The 24,026-nt window shown below is 43.0% G+C and overlaps 2 protein-coding genes across 9 annotated transcripts in view; one reads left to right on the top strand and one right to left on the bottom strand.

The window, feature by feature from the left end:
* The window catches only part of SLA2 (Src like adaptor 2), a 247,460-nt gene extending 228,043 nt beyond the window's left edge, over positions 1–19,417 (bottom strand). The window contains exon 1 of the mRNA XM_083746668.1: positions 19,407–19,417. The gene's annotated coding sequence lies outside the window, so the exon portion shown is untranslated. The remainder of the gene's footprint in view (positions 1–19,406) is intronic.
* Positions 1–24,026, top strand: part of CHD6 (chromodomain helicase DNA binding protein 6) — a 110,592-nt gene that overhangs the window by 45,398 nt on the left and 41,168 nt on the right. For 7 of the 8 annotated variants that reach the window (XM_083746411.1, XM_083746406.1, XM_083746410.1 and 4 more), the window contains exons 4-7: positions 12,253–12,770; positions 19,495–19,642; positions 21,534–21,683; positions 22,724–22,789. In XM_083746411.1, the coding sequence (XP_083602537.1) occupies positions 12,253–12,770; positions 19,495–19,642; positions 21,534–21,683; positions 22,724–22,789 (882 nt within the window). Of the gene's footprint in view, positions 1–1,054; positions 1,074–12,252; positions 12,771–19,494; positions 19,643–21,533; positions 21,684–22,723; positions 22,790–24,026 lie in introns of those variants that run through there. The other variant, XM_083746412.1, reaches the window with a different exon arrangement.

The raw sequence follows: 24,026 nt of genomic DNA, 5'->3' as shown, positions 1-24,026 counted from the left end.
CATCCGAGGAAGCGCTATCATAAGATAAACAATTTTTAAAATATAAATGCAAGCCCATAGTTACAGTTCATTGTTAAATTCCTTACTGTTGTGTAGTGGCTAAGAGAATGAGTTATGAATCAGAAAGTCCCTAGTTCAAATCTTGCCTCTGCCAGGAATCCCATTAGATGACTTAGACAAGCAATTCCTTCTCTGCCTCAGTCCTCCTTTCTGCAAAACGAGAATAATAATATTGCCTTACCTTACAGCAGGTTCTCCAGATGTTGCTGAACTACAACTCCCATCTTCCCTGGGCGCTGCCCATGCTTACTGGGACTGATGGGAGTTGTAGTTCAGCAATATCTGGGAGGCCCAAGCTTCCCCACACCTGCCTTGCAGTGTTTTTGTAAGGATTATAACAAGATAATGACAGCTGAGGCATTATAGGGGGCTGGACTAGATGACCCTTGGCAGTCCCTTCCAATTCTACAATTCTCAATTCAATTTAAAGACTTACAAGCACTATTCAAATGCTAAGTGTTGTTTTTGTTATGGATAGTAACTTACACTTTGTTCCTATCACAAAAAATGGCACATACATTAATAGGTAGGTAGTATGTGAATTGATTTAAATTTGATCAATCTTTTGAAAGCCAAAAAATTAACTAAAAATTCTTCATGCCTCTGAAAGGCCATTCCTTCCTCTGTGTGTCTGGATCTGCTGCTTTTGCTATGCTGGTGCCATTTATATACAAAGTATGCCTGAGAGATTGATGAAGCAGCCATCATTGTATTTTCTGTGTGTGCACACTGGCAAACCTAACTGTGGCCTATGTGATAAAGGGAAGGAGCTTGCTTTAATATATGGAAGCATCGAACAAACCAATCTGCTCCGTGCTGTTTTGTGTCCTGCCTTGTTTTAAATGGGGATTTTTTAAAGTGAGTTTGTTAGAAAGGAACAAATCTTCTCTTCTAAGCCTGTTCTGAAACAAAGTCTTTAAAGTGATGTTGGCCAACCAACAACTTTATCCCTTTCTGATATTTCAAATGAACAAAAAGAAACTAAATTCTCACCTGCCGATCCTACTGCTAAGGTTTCTTCCATCATTCTAGTTAACATTATATCCCAGTTCTTGTCTCCAGAGCAGCACACATTTTGCCACTTCCGAGTTGGTCAGGTTGTTCTTCTTTGTTCTTTAAGAAACAGCTGTTTTGCTGGTAGCCTTCTCCCAGCCATGCCCTTTTTCACGCATTGTGCAAATTGATGCAACTTGCTTCTTCTTTTAATGGATGATAAAATGCCCTTTTCTCAATCTCATAGCATTCGCTTTCTGTATCCAGCACATTATTATTATTTATGCTGTTGCTACTCTTTAATTTATCACCTGCCCTTCACCCTAAGGTCCCAGGGTGGGTTGTAACATTGCAACACAACTTTAACAACAGCTTAAAACAACTTACAGTTACAGAAATAAGATAAGATCTGAAGGCAGCCCTGTTTAGGGAAGCTTTAAATGTTTAGCAGACTATTGTATTTTAATATTTTGTTGGAAGCTGCCCAGAGTGGCTGGGGAAACCCAGCCAGATGGGCGGGGTATAAATAATAAGTTATTATTATTATTATTAGCCCTTAAAATATGCACCTCAAACGGTCTAAAGCCAGGTTGACATGCCTAGTTTGCATATCGTTATTTTGCCCAGTTCTGTATCCAGGATTTAGAAAATGCAGGGGGTTGGGGGTTGGCAGAAACTGAGGGGCACAGATACAGGAAATAGTGACCAGGAGTGTGCAGGGGTACCCATAATTCAGTGACAAAGCACATGTCCTGTGTGTGTGATGTCTTTGGAGCTTCCACTTAAAAATAATTTGGGCAGGAATTATGGGGGAAACTACTTACAGAAAGGGACCAGGTAGACGGATACCGTGCTAGACATACAATTGGTCTGATTCACTGTAAAGCCGCAGTAAAACCCCATCATTAGAAACCGTGCCAGCATGTAGGCTTGGCTGTTGCAACTGAATTCTAAAGGACTGCTCTTGCACCTTGTTCACACAAACACACGTTTTGTCTCATTCCAGTGATGTAGTCAGGCAACTTGATGGGCTTAGGGAGGAGCCCCTCTGTAGATGGTAATGTATATTGCCCCACTTGCTTCAAAACGTGGTAAGCCAGGATGGCTGCATTTGCCCTGCCACCCCAATTCATTCTGCTAAATAGGACCCTTGATATCTGCCTTACAGTCCTGCCTCGATAGCACCACTGCCTAGTTCTTTTTAGCCTTGGAGAGTCTGCATTGCTGCCTTGGGTGTTTTGCTCCTTGCATGGAGCTGGGATGCCAAGATTTATGCTTTCCCTTGCAAGTCTATTTTTATTGTATCCACATAATGCAAGATACCATCGGAGCCTCGGCATTTACATTGCCTCCTTCCTCTTACTAATAATTTCTAGTGAGGCTGTTAAGGGGTAGGTATTGTTGGTGGACTGTGGGATGTAGCTCCTCCTTTGTGATCTGCAAAAACTGATGATCCCTGGAAGGGGAAAGGACAGGCAGTCAGAAGGGCTGCTGCTACCTTACAGGGGGAGAAACAGCCGCTGGTTGTTTTTTCACCTATGCAGCAGCCAAAACTGACCTCTAATGCTGTGTGTTTCTCATACAGGAAGTCTAAGTGGGAGGCTGGCTGAAAGAAATGCTCAGCTGGATGTTCTGGATTTGACATGAGAAATATTTTAAGTGATTTTCAAGGGTTTGTGCTGCAGATGAGGTAATATTAGACAGAGGAATCATTGTGTGTCCCCCCAACACTCCACCTTCATAATATCAGCATCTTGTCAAAGCTTTTTCTTTCCCCCCACTTTTCCTTCCTCCAGTGCGAGCAAAGGGGGCATTCTTGTTCCACTGGTTTTTCTTCACTTGTTGACTAACTTGAGAGTTTTGGGCTTGAAGGCGGGCAGGAGAGAAAGGAGAGCATTCAGGGCAGCAAAACTGGTTATTCTTCTGGGACTGAAAAAATCTCCAATTTAACTTGGAGGTATGATGATGATAATAATAATAATAATAATAATAATAATAATAATAATAATAATGATGATGATGATGTTTGTCCCCTAGATTTGGGGCTAGTGTGGATTTTAGAAGTGGGGGAGGCTGACATAATGTGCAGGGTTCAGAAGTGGAATGCTTTATTAAGCTCTGGTCCACTTTCGCATGTGTAGTTTTTCTGAATAAAACAGCAAATATGGGTAGCTACTTCTGGGCCAAATTACACATCACACAGTAGTGTGTTTGAATAGCAAACTTAGGTCTGGGCACGCCTTGTTCTTAACAATAAACAGCTGCAGGGTGTTGGGGGGTCTCCTAATCTGGATTGGGAGGTTAGAGGACTGTGTGGAAAGGGTTTTTAACCCTTGGTTAACCTTTAGTGCCCCTGTGCTGTTTGGATTTTTAAAAAATCCCTCTTGAAGCTTCTTATTGTCCCTGATGGTACATACAACTTTGAACCTTCATAAGTTGCCTCTCATTCAAATTTTCAGAATGGTTACATTAAGAAGAAGGGGAGGGAATGCAGTGAAGTAGTTAAAATTACAGGGGGAAAAGAAAAAACCCAGCAACCCATCATAAAACCAACAAGACATAGGGTGGAATTCAACATTGTGCTATTATGAACATTCTGCCTGCACAAGCATTTCAGCTTGCCAGACGGAACAATCCCCCCCCTCACTTTTCTGAGGGAATCTCCTGGACCCCCCACTGGGTCAGTTCTGGGGCGTGCAGGGTGAGGAGAGGAGAAAAATCTCCATTGGGTAAGTAGAAGTCATTGTGCCATGCTTCCACTGATGGAGTTGCTTAGGTGAATGAACCTGCCTAAGAATCAACAGGTGGGCTTGCTGTAGAGCAGTTTGTGAATGACTTGGTCTATTGGTGTCCATCTAATGGCTTGTTCACACATGTTAACACACATTGTCCATCTAATGGCTTGTTTTAATTTGTGTAAGCTGCTGGTTTGAGTTCCAGTCTGGGAAAGAGGTGAGATATAAAGAAATATAATAATAAATTAAATTCTAGCAAGAACTGAATTAAAAGCTTGTTTCAAGAGAACTAATATTGGAATACAACTGGGGAGAAAGATACCCGCTTAAAGCAGGTGAAGTTCCACATATAGGGTACACCGCAGAAATATAGGGTACACCGCAGAAAAAACCCCTCTCATGCAATCCACATTTTGCTTGTGCAGTAGACCTGAGCTCTCTGGTTGGCTAAAAACCCACCTGACTCTTTTCTTGTATATACAGAAAGGATTAATGATACTCACAGTGTCTGATACAGTTGAGAAGGGCCTATTGATGAGTGAAGAGCATGAGCACTTAACTGCTGCCAATGTTAAGTGTTGTTGTGAGAAGTAGCATTGTTGTGAGAGATAGGATCACTCTGGAGATGGGTGAAAAATGAATTCTGAAAAATGAACTGAACAAATGTTTCTCCCTGAAATGGCAACCCATGTGGGGTTAAGCTTTGCGTTGTCTCACCTCTTTAGTTCTGTGGCTCTGATGATACAGAATACAATGTAGGTGAGTAGAGGTATCTCGGCAAGGTCAGGGCTGACTGGCCTGGAATGTTTCCATTTGCAGCCTGTACCTAACAGGACTTTTAGGGAAATTTATAACATGCAGGGATATGTGAAATTAGATATGGCACCTATACTACCACTGTGATTTCCCCTGAAATGTCCCAGAGTTACCAGGGGCCTGCCCTGCATGGTGGCAGTGGATTGAGGCTGGTAACTAGCCAGTTCTGTGGGTTTTATTTTCTTGTGTGTTTCATAAGGCTGTTCCTACAGTTAGGTCTGAGAGCTGACTAATACCTAAAGAGGAAGTGTGTTGGCAAGGAACAGGCAAGAGGTTTGGGAGAACGTGGCCTGGAACATCTAGGTGAGGAAGACTTGGGTTGCTGACCACATGAGACTGGGCATGACCAGGAAGGAGATTATATCTTTCTCTCTTCACTCCCCTCTCCTGCATTCCTAACCCTGTGTTTTCCACCATCATCAATACCTCCCTGCCTCTTCTCTTTTCACCATCACTATAACCTTCTAATCTGTTCATTCTGTCTCTTCTTCCTTTCTCCATCTCACACCCTTCGATCATCAAGAACACGCCTCTTTAAATTCATAATCATCTCTTTCATCCTTGGCCTTTCTAACTTCACAACTCTTTTGGGACTCAGTGCCCAAGATAGTTGGATATCCTCCTTATTCCCGACTTAAGATCCACCTGCTTTTTAAAAAACAGAAACCCTTGTTTTCCTTTCCTTCACTGCATTACCTTCTCCTTGCCTTCCCCATCTTTCCCCTTTATGTTTAAATTAGATTGCGAGCTTCCAGGCATGTCCTTGTTCTTGGTTTGCCTTTTGCACAGTGTTTTGCATTTCAGGTTCAAAATAGTATGCATCTGTGCATTGTATAGGGTATTTTATACTTTTAGAATAGGGACACCTTTTTTTCCAGGCCAGAATCTAAAGTTCGGGTATGTTCACAGACAGATAAGGGAAAAACCTACCTCAGTATTAAGGGTTTTACCACTCTCTTTGTTCTAGTATTTCCCAGTGCTGGAGAGGCAGTCTGCTTTTTAAGCCAAAATAGCTTTTTTTCTTTGAAACCTGTTCAGTGAAAAAATAAAGTAAAGGCCCGGCTGCTTTTCCCTCTCCTGTATGAGGACACATGCAGCTTGAAAAATGAATGGCAGACTAAGCACCCTTTCTTTGGGGTGTGAGCTGGGACACACCATTTCTGTTATTTCAAGTTCTTGTACCGGTTTGATCTTTGTGTTAGAGAAGGACACATGTGAAGCAATTTAGTACAGTGTTTCATGGTGATAGATTGGTGCTGTAAGGTTGCAGATGTGGAGCTGAAGAGCTCATCAAGGGTGGCGGGTTAATTAAATTTTAGTGGCCTCTATTGAAGTATTTTTTTCAGAGCTTGCCTAAAGAACGCTGGTCTCTGCAAATACACACAGGCAAGCAGCTAAAAAAAAGTAGGTCATACTTTTGAGGCCTACTAACCTTGACAGTTTGCCTTTAAAGTGCATCTCTCACTCTACTCACAGCAGCTCCTGATTGGAAGCAGATAAGTTTTTTTTCTCTTCCCCCTCCATCCTACTCTGGGTGTACTTGAATTTTCATTGGCTTTCACTGAGATTCATAGTGCCAGATCTAGGACAGGTTTTGGGAAGTTGTGCAACATGAACACACACACACACAGATTTTTTTTGCTGATGTTTCTATTCTCTGCTCTCTTTTATTATTAGAGATACAAATTCTATTTGCAAATCTGCCAACCAGCATTAGATGCTGAGCCATTGCTTTAACAGAGCCAAATAAATGCAGAAGGATTGTAAGACCTGTCCTATCTTCCAGAGGTATGGTAGTTCCTATGTACAGTGGTACCTCGGGTTACATACGCTTCAGGTTACATACGCTTCAGGTTACAGACTCCGCTAACTCAGAAATAGTGCTTCAGGTTAAGAACTTTGCTTCAGGATGAGAACAGAAATTGTGCTCCGGCGGCGTAGCGGCATCAGGAAGCCCCATTAGCTACAGTGGTGCTTCAGGTTAAGAACAGTTTCACGTTAAGTATGGACCTCCGGAACGAATTAAGTACTTAACCCGAGGTACCACTGTATATCTAACTACAGGTGTTTTCGTGGTATAGAACCGACCTGCCTTCATCTGTAATCCAACTGTGCTATTGCTACTATGATGATCCCAGAGATGCAAATTAACTTTAAGTGAGATATTTTGTTATGATGGTTTATTGGTGAAAGTTTGAAAATGCAAGGTTATGGAGGCATAAGCATGCAGCTAAAATGGAGTATTTTGAGCAGATGTCAAGTCACACATGAGAAGGAAAAAGAAAAGGAAGTGTCTATGCTGCTATTGGTTAACTGCATTAGAATTTCACATGCCAAAACTGGACATGGAAAACTTGCATGTGTCAAGAGAACTTTAAGTGTTAATGGAATTAGAAGCTGCAGTTGGTTTTAGGAAGTATAATTTTCTGAAAACATATTTATTTATTCTTCCCAATAGGGGGCCTGAGCTAGTAGGTAATGATGTGGCTGCAGAACAAATAATTATGTTGACTGCGTTAATTTAAAGCATGGATAAGGCTGCAACAAATTTTATCCTGTTTTGATTTTCCTATCAAAAATAGTACAGTAGATAGAAGTAAAACATGTCTGGCTTTCAACCAGTTCCCACAAAATGATTCCACCTATCCCTTTTATAGGAAAATGTACCGTATATAATAATATTCAAAATGAAGGATGGGCCAAGCATGCTGCTCTCCAAAAAAATAAGTCTGCTACAAATTTGCAATTAAATATTTTTTTAACAACTTGGGTTTTATGTGTTTTTCAACAATTTAACATTCATAATGTCCAGAAAGGGATGTAATGCAGTCATATTTATTTAGGTTACAATACTAAAAACACTTAGCTAGGAATAAGTCCTATTGAACTCAATAATACTTCCATCTGGGTAAGACTGCATAGAATTATGCTGTTAAAATTGTATGCTTAACCATCCTGCCTCTTCAGGTGATTAAGAAAGATTTTAAAAATAATATAAAACTAGCTAAGAAATACAGTGGTACCTCAGGTTACATACACTTCAGGTTACATACGCTTCAGGTTACAGACTCCACTAACCCAGAAATAGTGCTTCAGGTTAAGAACTTTGCTTCAGGATGAGAACAGAAATCGAGCAGCGGCAGCAGGAGGCCCCATTAGATAAAGTGGTGCTTCAGGTTAAGAACAGTTTCATGTTAAGTACAGACCTCCAGAATGAATTAAGTACTTAACCTGAGGTACCACTGTAATCTTCAAACCTAAGAGAACAAGCAAATCTGTCAGAAAAGAGCAATAGAGTTTTGTTAGGAATTATACAAATGCATATTAATTGTTAACTTCTTTATTAAGAAGTTGTGTAGAAATAGACGCAGACTGACTTATAATACCGATTTAAGGAAAAGGTGACTGCTTCATCCCATTTCTTTCAGTGTTAATTTTAGAGCTACATTTTTAACTAGGTTGATTTTTCAATTATGAAAGAGTAGTACATTTCAATAACTACTCATTTCAAACAGCTATTTTGAAAACTAAATTTAAGATCATTAACTGCTCAGATTATTTTGTACTTCAGGGTTCTTCCATTCTAGTTGTACAGGTGTAACAAATCTAATTCAGTTCTGAGGTTCCTGCAGGACTCAGATAAGGTTTGCTGAGGCTACAGTAGTTCATTAATTTTTTTTGGTTTCCATTGTTTTACATATTACACACTATAAACATCAATGGAGGAGAGGGCACGTCTGTTGCAAGTAAATGCACTATATGAAGCTCAATTCTAGTCACAATTTTCTTATTTAGATTGCAGCATGTTTATGATTTGAATTTCCAAATTCCCTGTATAAAAGGACACCAATGTTCTTTTACATATTTGCAATCAGTTATTGCAGATGGCCACATCAGTTGCAGATGTGTTTAAATGCCATTGGTTTAGTCTTTTCCAAACTATTTTTAAAATCACATCAGTATCCTGCTCTTCTTCCAAGTAGCTCGAGGCAATGTACATGGGATCATCTCATTTTATTGCTGCAATAACTCTGTGTGGTAGCTTAGACTGAGAGAGGGATGACTTGCCCAGGGCCAATCTGTGGGGTTTCATGATGGAAAGGAGATTCTTAGCAATATCCGAATCGGCAATGCAGATGAAACGCTGCTCTGGCTCTACAAGTTAAGACTGTTTTTCTCAAACTTGGATCTCCAGCTGTTGTTGGACTACATCTCCCATCATCCCTAGCTAGCTGAGTCTGACCACAGGTGCCTCTCACTTTGTATTGTCCACACCGGCTGGCAGCAGCTCTCCAGGGGTTTCAGGCAGTGATCTCTCCTAGCCCTACCTGGAGATGCCAGGGATTGAACCTAGGGGGAAGAAGAAGAGGAGTTTGGATTTGATACCCCATTTTATCACTACCCTAAGGAGTCTCAAAGTGGCTAACAATTTCCTTTCCCTTCCTCCCCCACAACAAACACTCTGTGAGGTGAGTGGGGCTGAGAGACTTCAGAGAAGTGTGACTGGCCCAAGGTCACCCAGCAGCTGCATGTGGAGGAGAGGGGAAGCGAACCCGGTCCCCCAGATTATGAGACTACCGCTCTTAACCACTACACCACACTGGCTCTCACACTGGGACCTTCTCCATGCTGAGTAGATGCTCTACCACTGAACTATGGCCCTTACCCATTCTCTGAGGAGAGAATATGAATGGTTTCTCTTCAGATCATATACATCTTTATCCTGGCAGTGAAATTATATGCCTTTCAGTGCTGGGTTAAAATCATCACCATCATCATCATCATCATCATCACGACCATTACTTATACCCCGCCCATCTGGCCGGGCCTCCCCAGCCACTCTGGTGGTTTCCAACAGAATAGTTAAAACACAATAAAACATTAAAAACATCCCTAAACAGGGCTGCCTTCAGATGCATTCTAAAAGTCAGGTAGTTGTTTATTTCCTTGACATCTGGTGGGAGGGCATTCCACAGGGCAGGCACCACTACCGAGAAGGCCCTCTGCCTGGTTCCCTGTAACTTCGCTTCTTGTAGTGAGGGAACCACCAGAAGGCCCTCAGAACTGGACCTCAGTGTCCAGGCAGAACGATGGGGGTGGAGACACTCCTTCAGGTACACTGGGCCGAGGCCATTTATATAAAACCTTTTTATTTGCAGAAGCATTTTAAAATACTGACTTTTTAGAAGAGCCACCTCATCTTTCATCAAGAGTTCATACTATGTGAGTAAAGGGACCCCAGACCGTTAGGTCCAGTCGTGGACTACTCTGGGGTTGCGACGCTCATCGTGCTTTACTGGCCGAAGGAGCCGGCGTACAGCTTCTGGGTCATGTGGCTAGCATGACTAAGCCGCTTGACTAAGTGCACGGAAACACCGTTTACCTTCCCGCCGGAGCACTACCTATTTATCTACTTGCACTGCATGCTTTTGAACTGCTAGGTTGACAGGAGCAGGGACCAAGCAACGGGAGCTCACCCTGTCGTGGGGATTCGAACTGCTGACCTTCCGATCGGCAAGCCCTAGGCTCTGTGGTTTAACCCACAGCGCCACTGAATTTACATTTTTGGCAGATCTGTGAATGGCCGTTTTGGGTGTTACATTGTATGATGAATCCTTCTGTTTATGTGACATTGGGTAGATCCCTTTGTTCGGAATCATTGTTGACTTTTACTAGTTCAAGAATAGCAAGATGCTGAGGAATCCTGTTTCCTAAGATTTTTGTTTGTTTGTTTCTTTTATTACATGGCTGAGGATGACTCTGCTAATCCATGCCAGGAGTCAGGAGAGCCATTTCTTTCTCCCTGAAATTGGCACCTCTGCCTCACTGCAGTGAAATGCTCTCTTAAGTTTTTGGGTGTACTGTTATGTCTTTGCTGTGGAATAATGCAGCAGCTGAAAAGTGTTACACTGAATTTGAAAATACACAGGAATTTTATAGAAAAACTCAATTTAAAACAGGAGTTGTCTTGAATGTAGCTTCATTGCTGCTGTACTTTTCCCATGCAGCCATGTGATAAACTGGGTTGTAGCACTGCATTGTACAGTGAAGTGTTTTTTAGAACATCTTTACTGTTCTGGATATCTGATGTTCAGCCAGGTTTGTACAACCAGGTTCATGTGTGGCTGCATGTGCTTCTTTGCAAAGGTTGCAAGTAGTGGCCACTGTGGTAAATGGTTATCCGCTGGTACTTGTTTATTTGTTGATGGCGATAGCAAAGCTTTATCTTGCTCCTGCAGCCATAGCCTCGAGACACATTTTCCCTCATGTTGGTACCTGCCAAGGTGAGTTTAGTGAAGTTGTACTAGGTCAGGCATAGGAAACTTATGTACCGCCAGGTGTTATTGGACTACAGCTGCCACCATCCCTTTGGCTGATAGGAGTTGGCAAGATTTGGAGGACCGCTGTGCTAGATTAAAAGTGAGTATGAGGCAAAGTTAGGGCTAGCAGGATAGTGGGAAAGGGTTTATTTTGCTTGGGATGTGCTGTGCCGTAATGAAATGCTGGCTAAGTTGTAGTTACACTAGGACAGAGGTGCCACTTGTGCATTTGTTTGCAAGGGGCTATTTGGCTACCTGCTCTTGCACCTTATTTTTATGAGAACTTGCACAATGGGTAGTACCCAACTAAACAATTTCACTACTGCAAGCATTTTTAGCTGTGTAGTAAGAGCTTCCCCACCCTCCGCCCTAAATTTGCTCTGGTGGGTTGAGGGAACCTCTGGAACAGATTTAGAGATGGTGCAGGGAGAAGAGGAAATGCAATAAAACCTAGTGGAACTGGATTTCCATTATTTCTGCCCAGCTTGTTGTCATATGAAATGCTTCTGACAATCAAAGCAGTACACATACCTATTCTTCTTCTCTACAATTTTCTCTATACAAATTAATCACTTAAAGTGCACTGCCATATATCAAAAATGGTTCACAATTAGTTCCCTGTCCTGATATAATGGACTTGACAGGTATGTCTTCAGGACAGCCATTGCTGTTGTGGGAGGGATATTACTACTACTAATAATAATAATAATAAGAATAATAATTTTCAGTGGTTTTGAAAGGCTGGGAGTTCTAAAACAACTGGGGGAACAGCTGTGTCAAGACCTTAGTCACCCTTTCCTCTTTCTTCATAATCATACATCTTTGTATAGGATCTTGGCTATTTGTGATGTAGTGATTAGAGGCCAGCGATGGTAGCTAGAATTTCCCAGAGAACCAAAATTTTATCTTAGAGACAGGGCCTGCTACATCTCTTTTATACAAAGCAGAGATGGTATGTTGCTGTGGCAGCTCAGTCATTTACACCCTCCAGCTAGCATAGCAGGCCAACAGCAGGTGTGAATTGTCAGGTCAACAGCAGCTTCAAATATCTGGACGGCTGTGTCATGAAAGACGGGAATGCACTATTTCTAGCACAGAGAAAAATCGTAGTAACGTGGTAGGTTGCCTAAGACCTGGATGGAAACACTGGCATCAGTGTGGATTAACTGAGGGAAACTTTCTGCTGTTTCAAAATCATGAGAGAAGGGCTGGTCACTTGTCATTACCTTGTTAAATACAGCGGCCAGGGTTGGCTCTCAAGCTCTCAGCAGCGATACACACTCCTGTATACATGTGTGGTGACATTTCTTTCTGTGTTCTCTTTGCAGCTGCCAAATTTTAATGTGCTGAGTCATTCCCCAATGTCTGATGCCTCCATCACCTTTGAATGCAAGCCACAGTCCCCTTTTGCTGACAGCACAGATCAGGAAGATTTGCATGACCTGGTGACAATCTCCGACTTGGCCAGCGTGAGCCTGGCCCAGAAGGACCAGCAGGATGTGGTGCCTGTTGAGGTGCCCGATGAGATTGTGCAGAACATGGTGACATCCCTTAATGGGATGCAGGACGACAGGGGTGGGGGCACCGGGGTGAAGAAGAAACGGAAGAAAAAAGAGCTGGGGCAGCAGGAACCAGGGGGTGAAAGAGAAGCCAAACCAAAGAGAAAGAGAGAGCCTAAGGAACCAAAAGAACCCAAAAAGCCCAAGGAGCCTAAGAAGGCCAAGGAGCCCAAGCAGGAGGGGGCAAAGAAACCCAGAAAGCCTCGGGAGCCCAAAGTCCCAAAAGAGCCTAAAGAGAAGAAGAGCAACTCGGAGTCTCCCCCCAAAGCCAGACCCAAGAAGACCAGGTGGGTGTTTGCTCAGTTCATGTTACCCTTTGTTTGTTTCCCCCGCAGCCATTTTTCTCTCTGCTTTGATTTGGCCTAAATGTTGTGGGTGGTTTTTAGGAACAGGCTATTACATCTACACTTCTCTATACCACAAAGCGTAGTGCATCCCAGACGACTACAGAATGAAACACCCTTGAGCTAAAACCTGTAATGTGCATATGTCAAATGCAGTCAATAGACTCACTTTTTTGCAGCCCCTGGTTTTTCCCCCCAGAATTGAGTCCCACCACTTATAGGAGAATGGCTCAGATGTTGATAGGAAACAAATTGCTTAATGCTGTTGTGGAATAAAGGCAGCTTGGTGATTTTGGCAAAATGGGATGGAGAGCCTATTTGGTTTATTGATGTTTCTGTGCTAGAGGGACTGGATATTTAAAAGTATGTTTTCACTTCGGGGTTTCATAAAATTAGTACCTAGCAATAGCATTATTAATCATATTTATAGTAATTTGTTCAGAACCATGTGTCTGCCTTCTCAGTATGGTTTTTAAAACTGCAAGAGCTCCCATTTCTGTGCCAGTGTGGAAGCGTAATTTGTTTTCGTTGAACGCAGTGAAAATGATTGTTCCCTACTTAGATTTATCTAAGGCTCCTGTCAAATGTAGCCACAGTGGTATGGGAGTGCTATGATGTGATTCCATAGCTGGTCAGGTGGGGGAAAACCATGTGATTGTCTTGCCCATACCGTAGTGTCTGCATTTGTCTTGGAATTGTTTTGAGATATTTTAATTGTTTTGTTATCTGTATTAATCATCCTGGAGTCCTTTGGGAGGCAGGGAAGGATATACATGTAGTTAAAAGTGATAATTCACACACAGCCTAAACCTAAATGGGCTCACACTACTGTGGTACCTCGGGTTACATGCACTTCAAGTTACATACGCTTCAGGTTTCAGACTTCGCTAACCCAGAAATAGTACCTCGGGTTAAGAACTTTGCTTCAGGATGAGAACAGAAATCTTGCTCAAGTGGCGCGGCAGCAGCAGGAGGCCCCATTAGTTAAAAGTGGTGCTTCAGGTTAAGAACAGTTTCAGGTTAAGAACAGACCTCCGAAACGAATTAAGTACTTAAGCCGAGGTACCACTGTACTTGGAAACGACCCCTGTTCCTCTCAGACCACATTTAATGGGGACCTAAATCTCAAGTTCTGACTGCCTCCTGCAGTAATACTTGGTGTTTGAGATTGGGCAGTCCCAATCTCATGTCACATATTTTGGTTTAAGAAGAAAAGTAAGTAAATGGTTGCAATAAATAGGAGGTGGCTTAAATGAAATCTGTCTTTGGTGGGAGTCTTCTATAGAAAAATCCCCAAGTATAAATGAGGCAAGAATTTTGACCTCTTGGTAGCTTTATTCATCCTTGTTGGGGGGGAAGTGGAGCTAAATGTGGGAATAGGGGAAGGTGGGGGGAATCGCAAGTCCTAGTTCATCGATGACATGAGTCAGAAATAGAACCCATTTCCCTCCTTAAGCTTTCAGGTGACATGGGTATCCTAGAATACAGCCCATTTTCCTCAAAATGACATGTGATTGTTTTTCTATGTCTGTTGTAGTGCAGGACCGTAATAAACGAGGGTGCATGTCTTAGGGTTCTTTGTGTTGCTGCCTGAACTAATTTCTTTAATTACGAGCTGGTCAGGAGAGAAGGGCTGATCTCCCTTGAGAGTGTCCTTAATTAAAGATAGGCGTAGGTAATGTCTTCTGCCTTTGTTGCTCTCTCTCCCTTTGATTTGGCTAAAAGCTTTCACAGAGTCACTTGCTTTAAGAATCCAGGGGTGAAGTTTCCACTCCCCAGCAATCCATGCTTTCCCTGGGGTTATGGTTGGTCTTGTGCAGGTAAACAAAGGACAAGCACCAGGCTAATCTGAAAGCAGACTAATTATCCCAGCATGTGATTATTTTTGCGTTCACTCGAAACCTGTGAAAGTGTTCAACGTTCATTTGCCACCTGGGCTGAAGATTTGACTTGCTGTTCTTTAGTGGTCAGGAGCATGTCACATTAGATAGAGAATTCTGTGTGGATTTCATCATGCTTAAAAAGAGAAATCGGTTTATGTGAAGTCATGCACCTCAGTGTGGCATTGGGATGGTGCAGTTTTATGGCTGAAGCTAGGGCAGCCTGACCCTATATAAACCTTCTGGCTAAGAGACCACAAGTACCCCACCCGGAACAGCTGGACTGAGAAGTGGACGGTCAGATCAGCAGCACTGGAGGAGATAAATATCCAGACACCAGCATAATGGCTATTCCTTAGCTAGAACCAACTGAACTTGGATACCGTGAGCTAGAGACCCCTGAATTAAGACCTCCAGTCAACAACCTCTGGGCCTGCACCCTCCCAAAGGACCTGTCCTCATCCTCACCAGAGACATTATGTGTCTCCATGTCACTCATTCTGGAGGGAATTAAGGTGTGCTAGGCTTGAGGCCAAAGGACTCAAAAACATCGCTTTAGGAAGGGGCAGAGCCTGGGAGGTTGTGATCTGGTCCTGGAAGAATGGAAGGCTTCAGTTTGCAGGCTCTTGGAACTCTCCAAGGTGCTGCATCTTTGGGCCTACCTTGTCCCTGTTTGTCCTGTGGAATTCTTGTTAAGGACCTCAAAAGTGTAGAAAAAAAATAAATTACTTTTACCAGGTGCCATAAGATTGACTTTAGTGATCAATTTTTAAGGGGTTTTAAAATAATAATAATAATAATAATAATAATAATAATAATAATAATAATAATTATTATTATTATTATTATTATTATTATTATTATTATTATTATTATTTATTTATACCCCGCCCATCTGGAGACCCAGCCACTCTGGGCGGCTTCCAACAATACACTAAAATACAATAACCTATTAAACATTAAAAGCTTCCCTAAACAGGGCTGCCTTAGATGTCTTCTAAAAGTTTGGTAGTTATTTTTCTCTTTGACATCTGGTGGGAGGGCGTTCCACAGGGCAGGTGCCACTACCGAGAAGGCCCTCTGCCTGGTTCCCTGTAACTTGGCTTCTCGCTGTGAGGGAACCACCAGAAGGCCCTGTGAGCTGGACCTCAGTGTCTGGGCAGAACGATGGAGGTGGAGACGCTCCTTCAGGTATACTGGACTGAGGCCGTTTAGGGCTTTAAAGGTCAGAGAGAATGAGAGAAATGCCCACCCTGGTAGGGTAACAGTGGGAGAGGAGTGCAAAAAGGAGAAGAGTTTTAGAATGTTAAATTCATCAGGGGGTGGGTTTCTTGTCAATGACACTCGTGACTGCCATATATTATGTTGCTCTTCGTAATTTGTGGACTAGAGCCACGGCTAGGAGCAACTTGCTTGTGACGAAAGGGTCATTCTTGCTACTTAGATTCTCAATAAGGATTCAAGTCCATTGGTCCTGTCACAAGACATTTAAAAAAGAAGATAGCAAGGAAGCATTCCTTCTGAAGTGACAGTATAAAACATGCATGCAAATGGAGCAATTGCTGCAAATTCTCTAAGCGGCTGGTAATCGTGGCATAATCTCCTCTAAATTATTTCTAATCACAGTTAGCTCCAGCATTCATGAATGGAACCGTTGTTAATTGTGACTGCAAAATCAATGTCTGGGGACTTGCTACTGAAGCAGAAGCTACAGCACCAGTACATTTCCAGAGCTTCTGGCTCATTCACAGGCATGGGGTTGCGTCGCAACTGCCTGAAAAAGCTGTTGGCAAGAATTATTTTTTTGCACAACCTCCAGCTAACAGCAATTTCCCATGAAACGGGGGCAGGAAGGTTCAGCGGAAACATGATTTTAAAATAGACAAAGAGAGATAAACCAAAGCAAACCATTTCTTATTAAAGGAGTGGCCAAAGCAAAAATAAACTAAATGAAAACAGCCCCGAGTAAGGAATAATACACTTGAAATTCGATTTCTGTGGTCCCTGTGGCTGTCTTGTTCCTGTCCACCACCACTCGCTTGACCTGGTAAATTGGTACAGCTCTCTTGATTTGTATACGCTGGTACCAGGTATGTGAAACTGATCTGGTATTTGCCTGGTGCCACTGAGTGCTTTGCTGAGACCAGTGCACTGGAAGTGAGCATCATTGATAGGGAAAGGACATTAAACCCTGAACATGAAACTCAGCTGTGCTTTGGGTTATGTTTAAAAAAGTTATGTGTTTGAAGTTTGTCAACTTTTAATTTGAGAAACATCGTAGGGAATTTGGCTTGAACTGTGCCTGATTGTGCATTGTCTGGTTTGCAGCTGGTGGAAGCGTAAATTGATGGGGCCAGTTATGGGGGCTACTCCCCCCCCCATTTACAACAGTCTCACTGGCTACCAGTCCATTCCTGGGCACAATTCAAAGTGTTAGCTGTCACCTACAAAGCCTTACACATCTTGGAACGAGGCTGTCTGAAAGGTTACGTTTTTCTATATGATGCTGTCCAGGTTTTAAGATTCTCGAAGAGAGGTCCTTCTGTCAGTCCGGCTAACATCAGAACCACATTTGGTGGAACTTAAGAGAAGACCTTCTTGATGGCTGCTGTAGAAGTCCTTGCCAAGGGAGTGTGACGTTAACATATGAGAGTGCTGGAGGTGAAATAGTTAAACAGGTTACCCAATCAGAACCCAGGGGGGTGGAGTCAGAGGGACTATAAAACCAGCTCTGGGAGGGGCAAAGGGGGGAGTTTGTTGGGAGTTGGGTGGTTGGTTGGAGTGGGAGTGAATTGGGATAGAGTTTGTGGGTAGGTTGAGTTAGTATAACAAAATAAGCTGAGTCAGGAATAGTTAGGGGCTAGGAAGACAAGTAAATAGCTGAGAGGTGGTTTAGTGAGTGAGAGCAGGTAGCAGAAGTTATAGGTCTGGATAGGCACCCCATGATTGTAATTGACCGATACTGTTTATGAAACCACACGCTTGTTAAACTGCAATAAATAAACAAAAGTTTATGTTCCAATTTAACCCTGACTGGACTCAGTATTGTACCAGGTAGGGTCTAGGTGGTGGCAGCGAGAAATAAAGTGGTGGCGCAGGGATCAATAGACGGTGAAACATCCGGGGACCCTGTGTGATCGCCACAGGGGGGTCTGGCTGTTCCCATCTCTTAGTGACCTCCTGTTGGTAGGCAAGAAGATTTTTATTTAGACAGGACCTGAACTCATAAGCCAACTATTGTAAATATGTTTAAATTGGTTTGAAGTGGTTGTTTTTCTTGCTGTTTAACCTGATGTGTTTTGAATTTTAATGTTGTTTTTGTTGTATTTTATTGCATTTGTATTGTTAGCCACCTTGAACACCATCTGATGCATGAAAACAACTGGAAAGGGATGGGTTAAGCTGTAGTAGAGGAAAACAAGGCACAAGAAAGGAGCAAAACCAAAGAATTCTGCTCCTTTTGGCCACTGGCTGAATCTCTAATGGTCCAAGCAGCTGGAACAGGCCCTCGTCAGATTCTTAAAACTTTGAGTGTTTGCTGGAACCAAATTTCCAAAACTCCAGCAAATAAAGGTTATTCATTGTATTCCTGCTATCATGGTGTGCTCCTCCCCACCCCCCAATTATTTGAAGGTCTGCATTGTATATTGTATGAGGCTCTTTTAGAAGCTATGCAGGTTTCACCAAGGTCTACTAGGAAGGAGAAAATATGATGCTTTGGAACTGCAACTGCTAGCTGTTACCCAGTTCTGTCTCTGTCCTTAGGTGAAGCGCACAGTTACCTTGGCAGGTGGAGAACAGGAATAAAGAGAAAACTAAGCAGTTATAATATTATCAGAGGTAGAGATCAATTTTAGTTGGTATGCTAGGTTAAAAAAAAAGTCAACAGAAATAAAATTGGGTAGCTTTATCCTAGCAGTTAGAGGGAATAACCTCTGATAACGAAACCCGCTTTGCAATTTTTACTACCTAGCCTGATGAAGAGCTGTGGGGAACTTGCCATTATTTTGTGACATTTCAGTTGACCTAATAAAGATATTGACATAATGTGCATTTTGGATACATGGAATGAATGATTTACTGAACGACTTACTCTAGCTGCCCACTTTTCTTTTTTAACACAGGCACTTTTGAGGCTGCCTTTTCATAAACAAGATGTTAAAAAAATGCTGTGCAGTGAAATGTCTCTGTATTTGCTTGCTATAATATTTTTCTCCTTTTCGTGTTGAAAAGATTTTGCAAACATCTTTTGCTTACTTGTTCCTGGAAAGGGAGAAAGTGTAACCTGTTTCCTCCAGCAAGACCAGTCAGTTTGTAATTCAATTAACACAGCTCTTGTTCAGCCCTGACTCTCTTTCTCCAAAGAATACCCAACTGCCATGTGACATCATCAACCTCTCCTAGCCCTACTTCCCCACCCCCATTTGTTTTTTTAAATTGTTTGGAAGCCCAGAGAAGGGTTCTGTTTAATTTGACACTGAACAGGCGTGCATGTAATGCTAAACCAAAACATGGCTTGATTCAGATGTGGTTTTTGGGAAGAACATAACTGCCATTGGAAGAGAACCATCCAAAGGCATGGTTTTGTGTGTGACCCTTTTGATCCTGACTGAAAACGACCAAGTACTCTCAAAGAAATAGTGGCACAAAGGGAGACACATTTTAGGGAGGCATTTTGGGCAGAAACACAAATTATTACACCAAGCAAATTATTACACCAAGCTGATGTCCTTCGAAATGTACCTGCGATTTCATATTCCTCTGACACTACTCATTTATATCTGCAGCACGGAGCAAGGACCAACTCCTGTTGAGAAGAAAAAAAAAGGGAAAAGGAAAAATGACACTTCAGTGGACAGCCTTGAACTGGATCAAAGCCTCCTTTCACTGTCTGGGCAGAGCCCTGAGGAGTCTGCTGAATCAGCTGACAGCCAGGTAGGCTTGGGCTTCTCACCTTTATGGCATGGGAGGCTCTGTCTTGAGAAAGAATGACTGCTATCATTGGGATTCTGTGTGTGACTCTTCAGGTATATGGCCAATTGCTGTTCCAGTAATGTTCCTCCTATTTAGTTGGAGAGCTTATTTTTTAATCATACGTTCCTTGCAATGTGAATCCCAAAGGATACATCTTGATAGCAGTTTGTGCCCAAAACCAGAAGTGTGGGAATTTGTGTATGTCCAAAATGCAAAGGCCTCGTTTTTTAATACTGCATGATCCCTTCCCCTCATGGATAGCATGGTTTGTACTGATCTTGTGCCTGGTATTGCTTGTGCTGGAGAGAGGTGGGAATCTATATAGTATAGAATTGATTGTTCAGTATAGTGAAATATAGGGGGATGTGCTGTGTGTGTATCTTCTCCTTTAAAAATGACAAGATCTTACCGTCTGGCCATGCATCCGAGATACAACTGGTATGAAGAGAATGCTCTCCTCTCAACTTTTCCCTCTACTCTTGCAATTGCTGACCTTACCGAGTCAAAGGTACCCTGGACAGCTCCATGCTCAGGCTGAATACTTCATATGAGCAGAGCTCAGATGTTGCTTCAGCAGCTACCACCCTCAGACGGAGCCTTAAATAGGAACTGCAGCTCTGTCTCTGTAGCTAGCACTGCTTTTGCTGAGAGGGAGCACTATGATCAGTTCGCTTCTTAACAGACCCAATAAGATTATGGGTCAAGAAAAGCTGGAGACGCAAAGAGGAGATAAAGAATGCTGAAGTTCTGTTCTGTTCTGTTCTGTTAAATCAGTGATTTGTGAATTCAACAGGGAGCTTGCTCGGAGAGTATTTGCAGCATGAAGGGAGTGATGGTTTACTCAAGGGCAGCTCCAGGGAAGACACAGGACAGCAAAAGTGATTCTGTGGAGTGAGCTGAATTGTGCTTAGAGCTTCCCAAACAGAAAGGGCTTTTGCCTCCCTTTCCTTTCCTTGTCTCACTGCCTATGGAGTTAGTGAAGATTTCCAGGAGCATATGGTGTTGAAATCAGAAGGATATTTGCTGTTGGAAGGAAACAACTGAAGTGGGGGGCATGAGGTTTTAGATGTACTTGACTAAATGCAGATTCTCACCCACCAGAGTAAGTCATTACCTGCCTTGTGGTTTGCTTTGTGCTGGTTTTCCTTCTGGGATTTATGGGGCCTTTCAACATGCATAGGACTGTGAAAGAGCAGATTCCCTTGTCTTGTGGTGTACAGCACCCAGGACCAGAGGTGCTGATGTTAAAGAGTTGGCTCCAGATTTATCCTTGGTGTAGGTTGTCCCTTAAATTGAATGGAAAATATAATGGACCTCTGCACAGTTTTTTTGCAGCTTTATTAGCTACACCACATAGCATCAAGTGGAATTGGATGCATCACTCCCCTAAGACTTTGGATGAGAGATTGAATGGGAGAACCCATGTTATTTGCATTGGTGAATGTTAGCAAGGAAGAAGCAGAGATTTTACAATTGCTGTATACTTGAACATGTATGACAGACTGAGATACATGAATAGCTCTATTGAATAGTAAGGTGTGATATCTTTGGAAAAAATCACAAAATAGTGTACTAGTGGAGGGCTGGTTTTTGCTATATTACATTTGTCCTCTTATGTGTAAATTAATAAATAAAAATGACCGTGTGGTTAGAGGGGGCATTTGACTGTGTCCTTCAAACGACTGCTTAGTTCATCCTGCCAATGCCCTAGTTTTGCAAGGGCTGGGAGAGTACCAGCCAAGCTCTGAGTCCTGTTCCTGCTCTCGGTATTAGCTGGACAAGTGCCAGATCTGAGTCAGGAAATTAGGTGTGCATCCCTCTTCTCTTATCGGAGCTTCTGTTTGATGCACAGAAGCGCCGCTCTGGCCGCCAGGTGAAGCGCAGGAAGTACAACGAAGACCTGGATTTCAAGGTGGTGGATGATGATGGTGAAACAATTGCTGTTCTGGGAGCTGGTCGGGCTTCTGCTCTCTCTGCATCTACCTTGGCCTGGCAGGCAGAGGTAAGGCTGGGGCTGTTAAGGAAACAAGGTTTGCTTCTTTGCATCCAAATACCATTTTCTGATATGGAGGAGAAATGTAATAGGAACATGAGATGTGGATGTCTGGGTTAATACTGGCAAACGTTTGAGAGCAGAGACACGTATATGCTGGTGCTATGGCCATATCATTGAGGATCCAAGAACATGGAACATGCTATGTACAAGTAACCAAAACATGTAAACTAACTTCACTTCTTAAGCTCCCAGTTTGTTTCCAGTGGTGGTCTGAATAGGGCCTGACGTGTTACTTTTTTAATACATACAAAACAAAACAAAAATGGTAACATGGATTTGATACGCAGTTATTTGTGAGCACGTATGTTGTACAGGCATATTCACTGACGACTCCACATTTTAAAAATTTATTATTACATATCTATCACAGCTTTCCTTCCATGAGCTCTAGGTGGAATGCATGATATCCTCTCTCGTTTTATCCATGCTAAAACACTGTGAGGTAGGTTAGGCTGAGACACCGTGACTAGCCCAAGGTCACCCAGGGAGCTTCATGGCTGAGCAGGGATTTGAATGTGGGTATACCTAGTCCTAGTGCCACAGCAAAGCACACCACAAAGCACCTAAGCCAAGAGCAGCGCACCACCTGAGGCAAAACAGGAACATGCTGTACTGCCACACCGCAGCCTCCTTTAGCTGGGTGGTGTGGTGGCTCCTGTTTCTGCTGCCTGAGGCAGCTTCCTCACCCCACTGACCTCATGGGCGGCCCAGCCCTACATGAGCAGAATTACTATAGAACATCCTTCATTAACCTGGTGCCCTCCACATGTTTTGGACGATGTCAGGCTGATGAGAGTTGGAGTCCTGGAGGGTGCCAGGTTGATGAAGCCTGACATACACATTTGCCTGTCTTTTAATTCCAGAAGAGGCCTTGAGTTGGGATTTGAGAGCTTGAGGATTTCCCCCTTTTTAACCTGTGCAATTCTGGGGCATCAGATGCTGCTATTGCATCAGAATAACTAACCTTACTGTCTCGGGATCCACAGGAGCCTCCTGAGGATGATGCCAACATCATTGAGAGGATCCTTGCCTCCAGGATGGTGCAGAAGGAGGTGAGTAACTCTCTTACCATGAGATCCTAACTGGTCTTTTTCTAGGCTGCACGAAGTATGTTGGGCGAAAGGTCTCTAGTGGGTAGAGTTAGGCCATGGCAACCTGTGTAGGGTTGCTGTAGGAGTTTGACGTCATACTGACTAAGCTTTTTGGGCTGGGGCTACGTTGCCTCTATGAACCGGTATAACATGGTATGGGTCTTAAACAAATGTTCTGTACTGTTAGTAGTAGAAGCAGTTGGTGAATTGAGTGGGGAGATTGTGTGTAAGGGAGAAAAGTGTCCTTCTGAATCAGGCATTCACTCTTCATAGAGTAATTACAGTCGTACCTTGGAAGTCGAATGGAATCCATTCCAGAAGCCCGTTCGACTTGCAAAGCACGGATTCTGATTGGCTGCAGGAAGCTCCTGCAGCCAATTGGAAGCCGCGGAAGCAACGTCGGACGTTCAGGTTCCACAGAAGGTTCGCAAACCGGAACACTCACTTCCAGGTTTGCAGCATTTGGGAGCCAAAATGTCCAAGTACCAAGGTGTTCGGGATCCAAGGTATGACTGTATACGATGCGAAGTTGAGGAGGAGAAACTGTGCATTGGATGCAGTACATGCACATAGTCTGCATATCATGGAATGGGAAGGTGGACCCATGTGGTTGCGTATATAACATTTAGAGAAAGGAACTGGATAATGATTCTTCCTGCAAGATTTGCAGGGGTTTTTTTTATTAAAACAAATTCAGAATAGTTAGGCTTTCAACCTATTATTTTGATGAAGCAATTGTACCGGGTATTGTCCTTGACCTTTTACTGTGCCTGAGAAACGGAGTCGAAGGTCACAGGAAAATCTAACTCTCAGCTCAGACATAGGGAGGGGCAGAAAGCAAGCCCACAACAGCTCAAAATTGGAGGTAGGGAAGGCAGAGGCTCGCTGCGCCTCTGCACCCAATGAGTTCTTTGAGCTTGGTGCAGAGAGAAGCCCACTTCTTCTGCCTCCTGTCTCCAGTCCCAAGCTGAAGGGAGGAGGTGGAGATGTGGCTGCTTACTTAAGGTTTGGGTTCATCTCGCTCGCTAGAGTTTGGCCGAGTTTTAAAATCTGGGACTCCATATTAATATGGGCTGATGTATTATTTACCATGTCGCAAGTGGGTTTACAGCATTTGCTGTAGAATAAAGCATGTGCTTTAAAGACAGTCTCCAGTCTGCTTGGCGATGAGGGCTTTTCTTTCAAAGTTGTCAGGAGT

The sequence above is a fragment of the Podarcis gaigeae genome (genome assembly GCF_964106915.1).
Source record: "Podarcis gaigeae genome assembly, chromosome: 6".
NCBI classification, from domain to species: domain Eukaryota; kingdom Metazoa; phylum Chordata; class Lepidosauria; order Squamata; family Lacertidae; genus Podarcis; species Podarcis gaigeae.
This window is presented reverse-complemented; position numbering and strand designations above follow the sequence as displayed.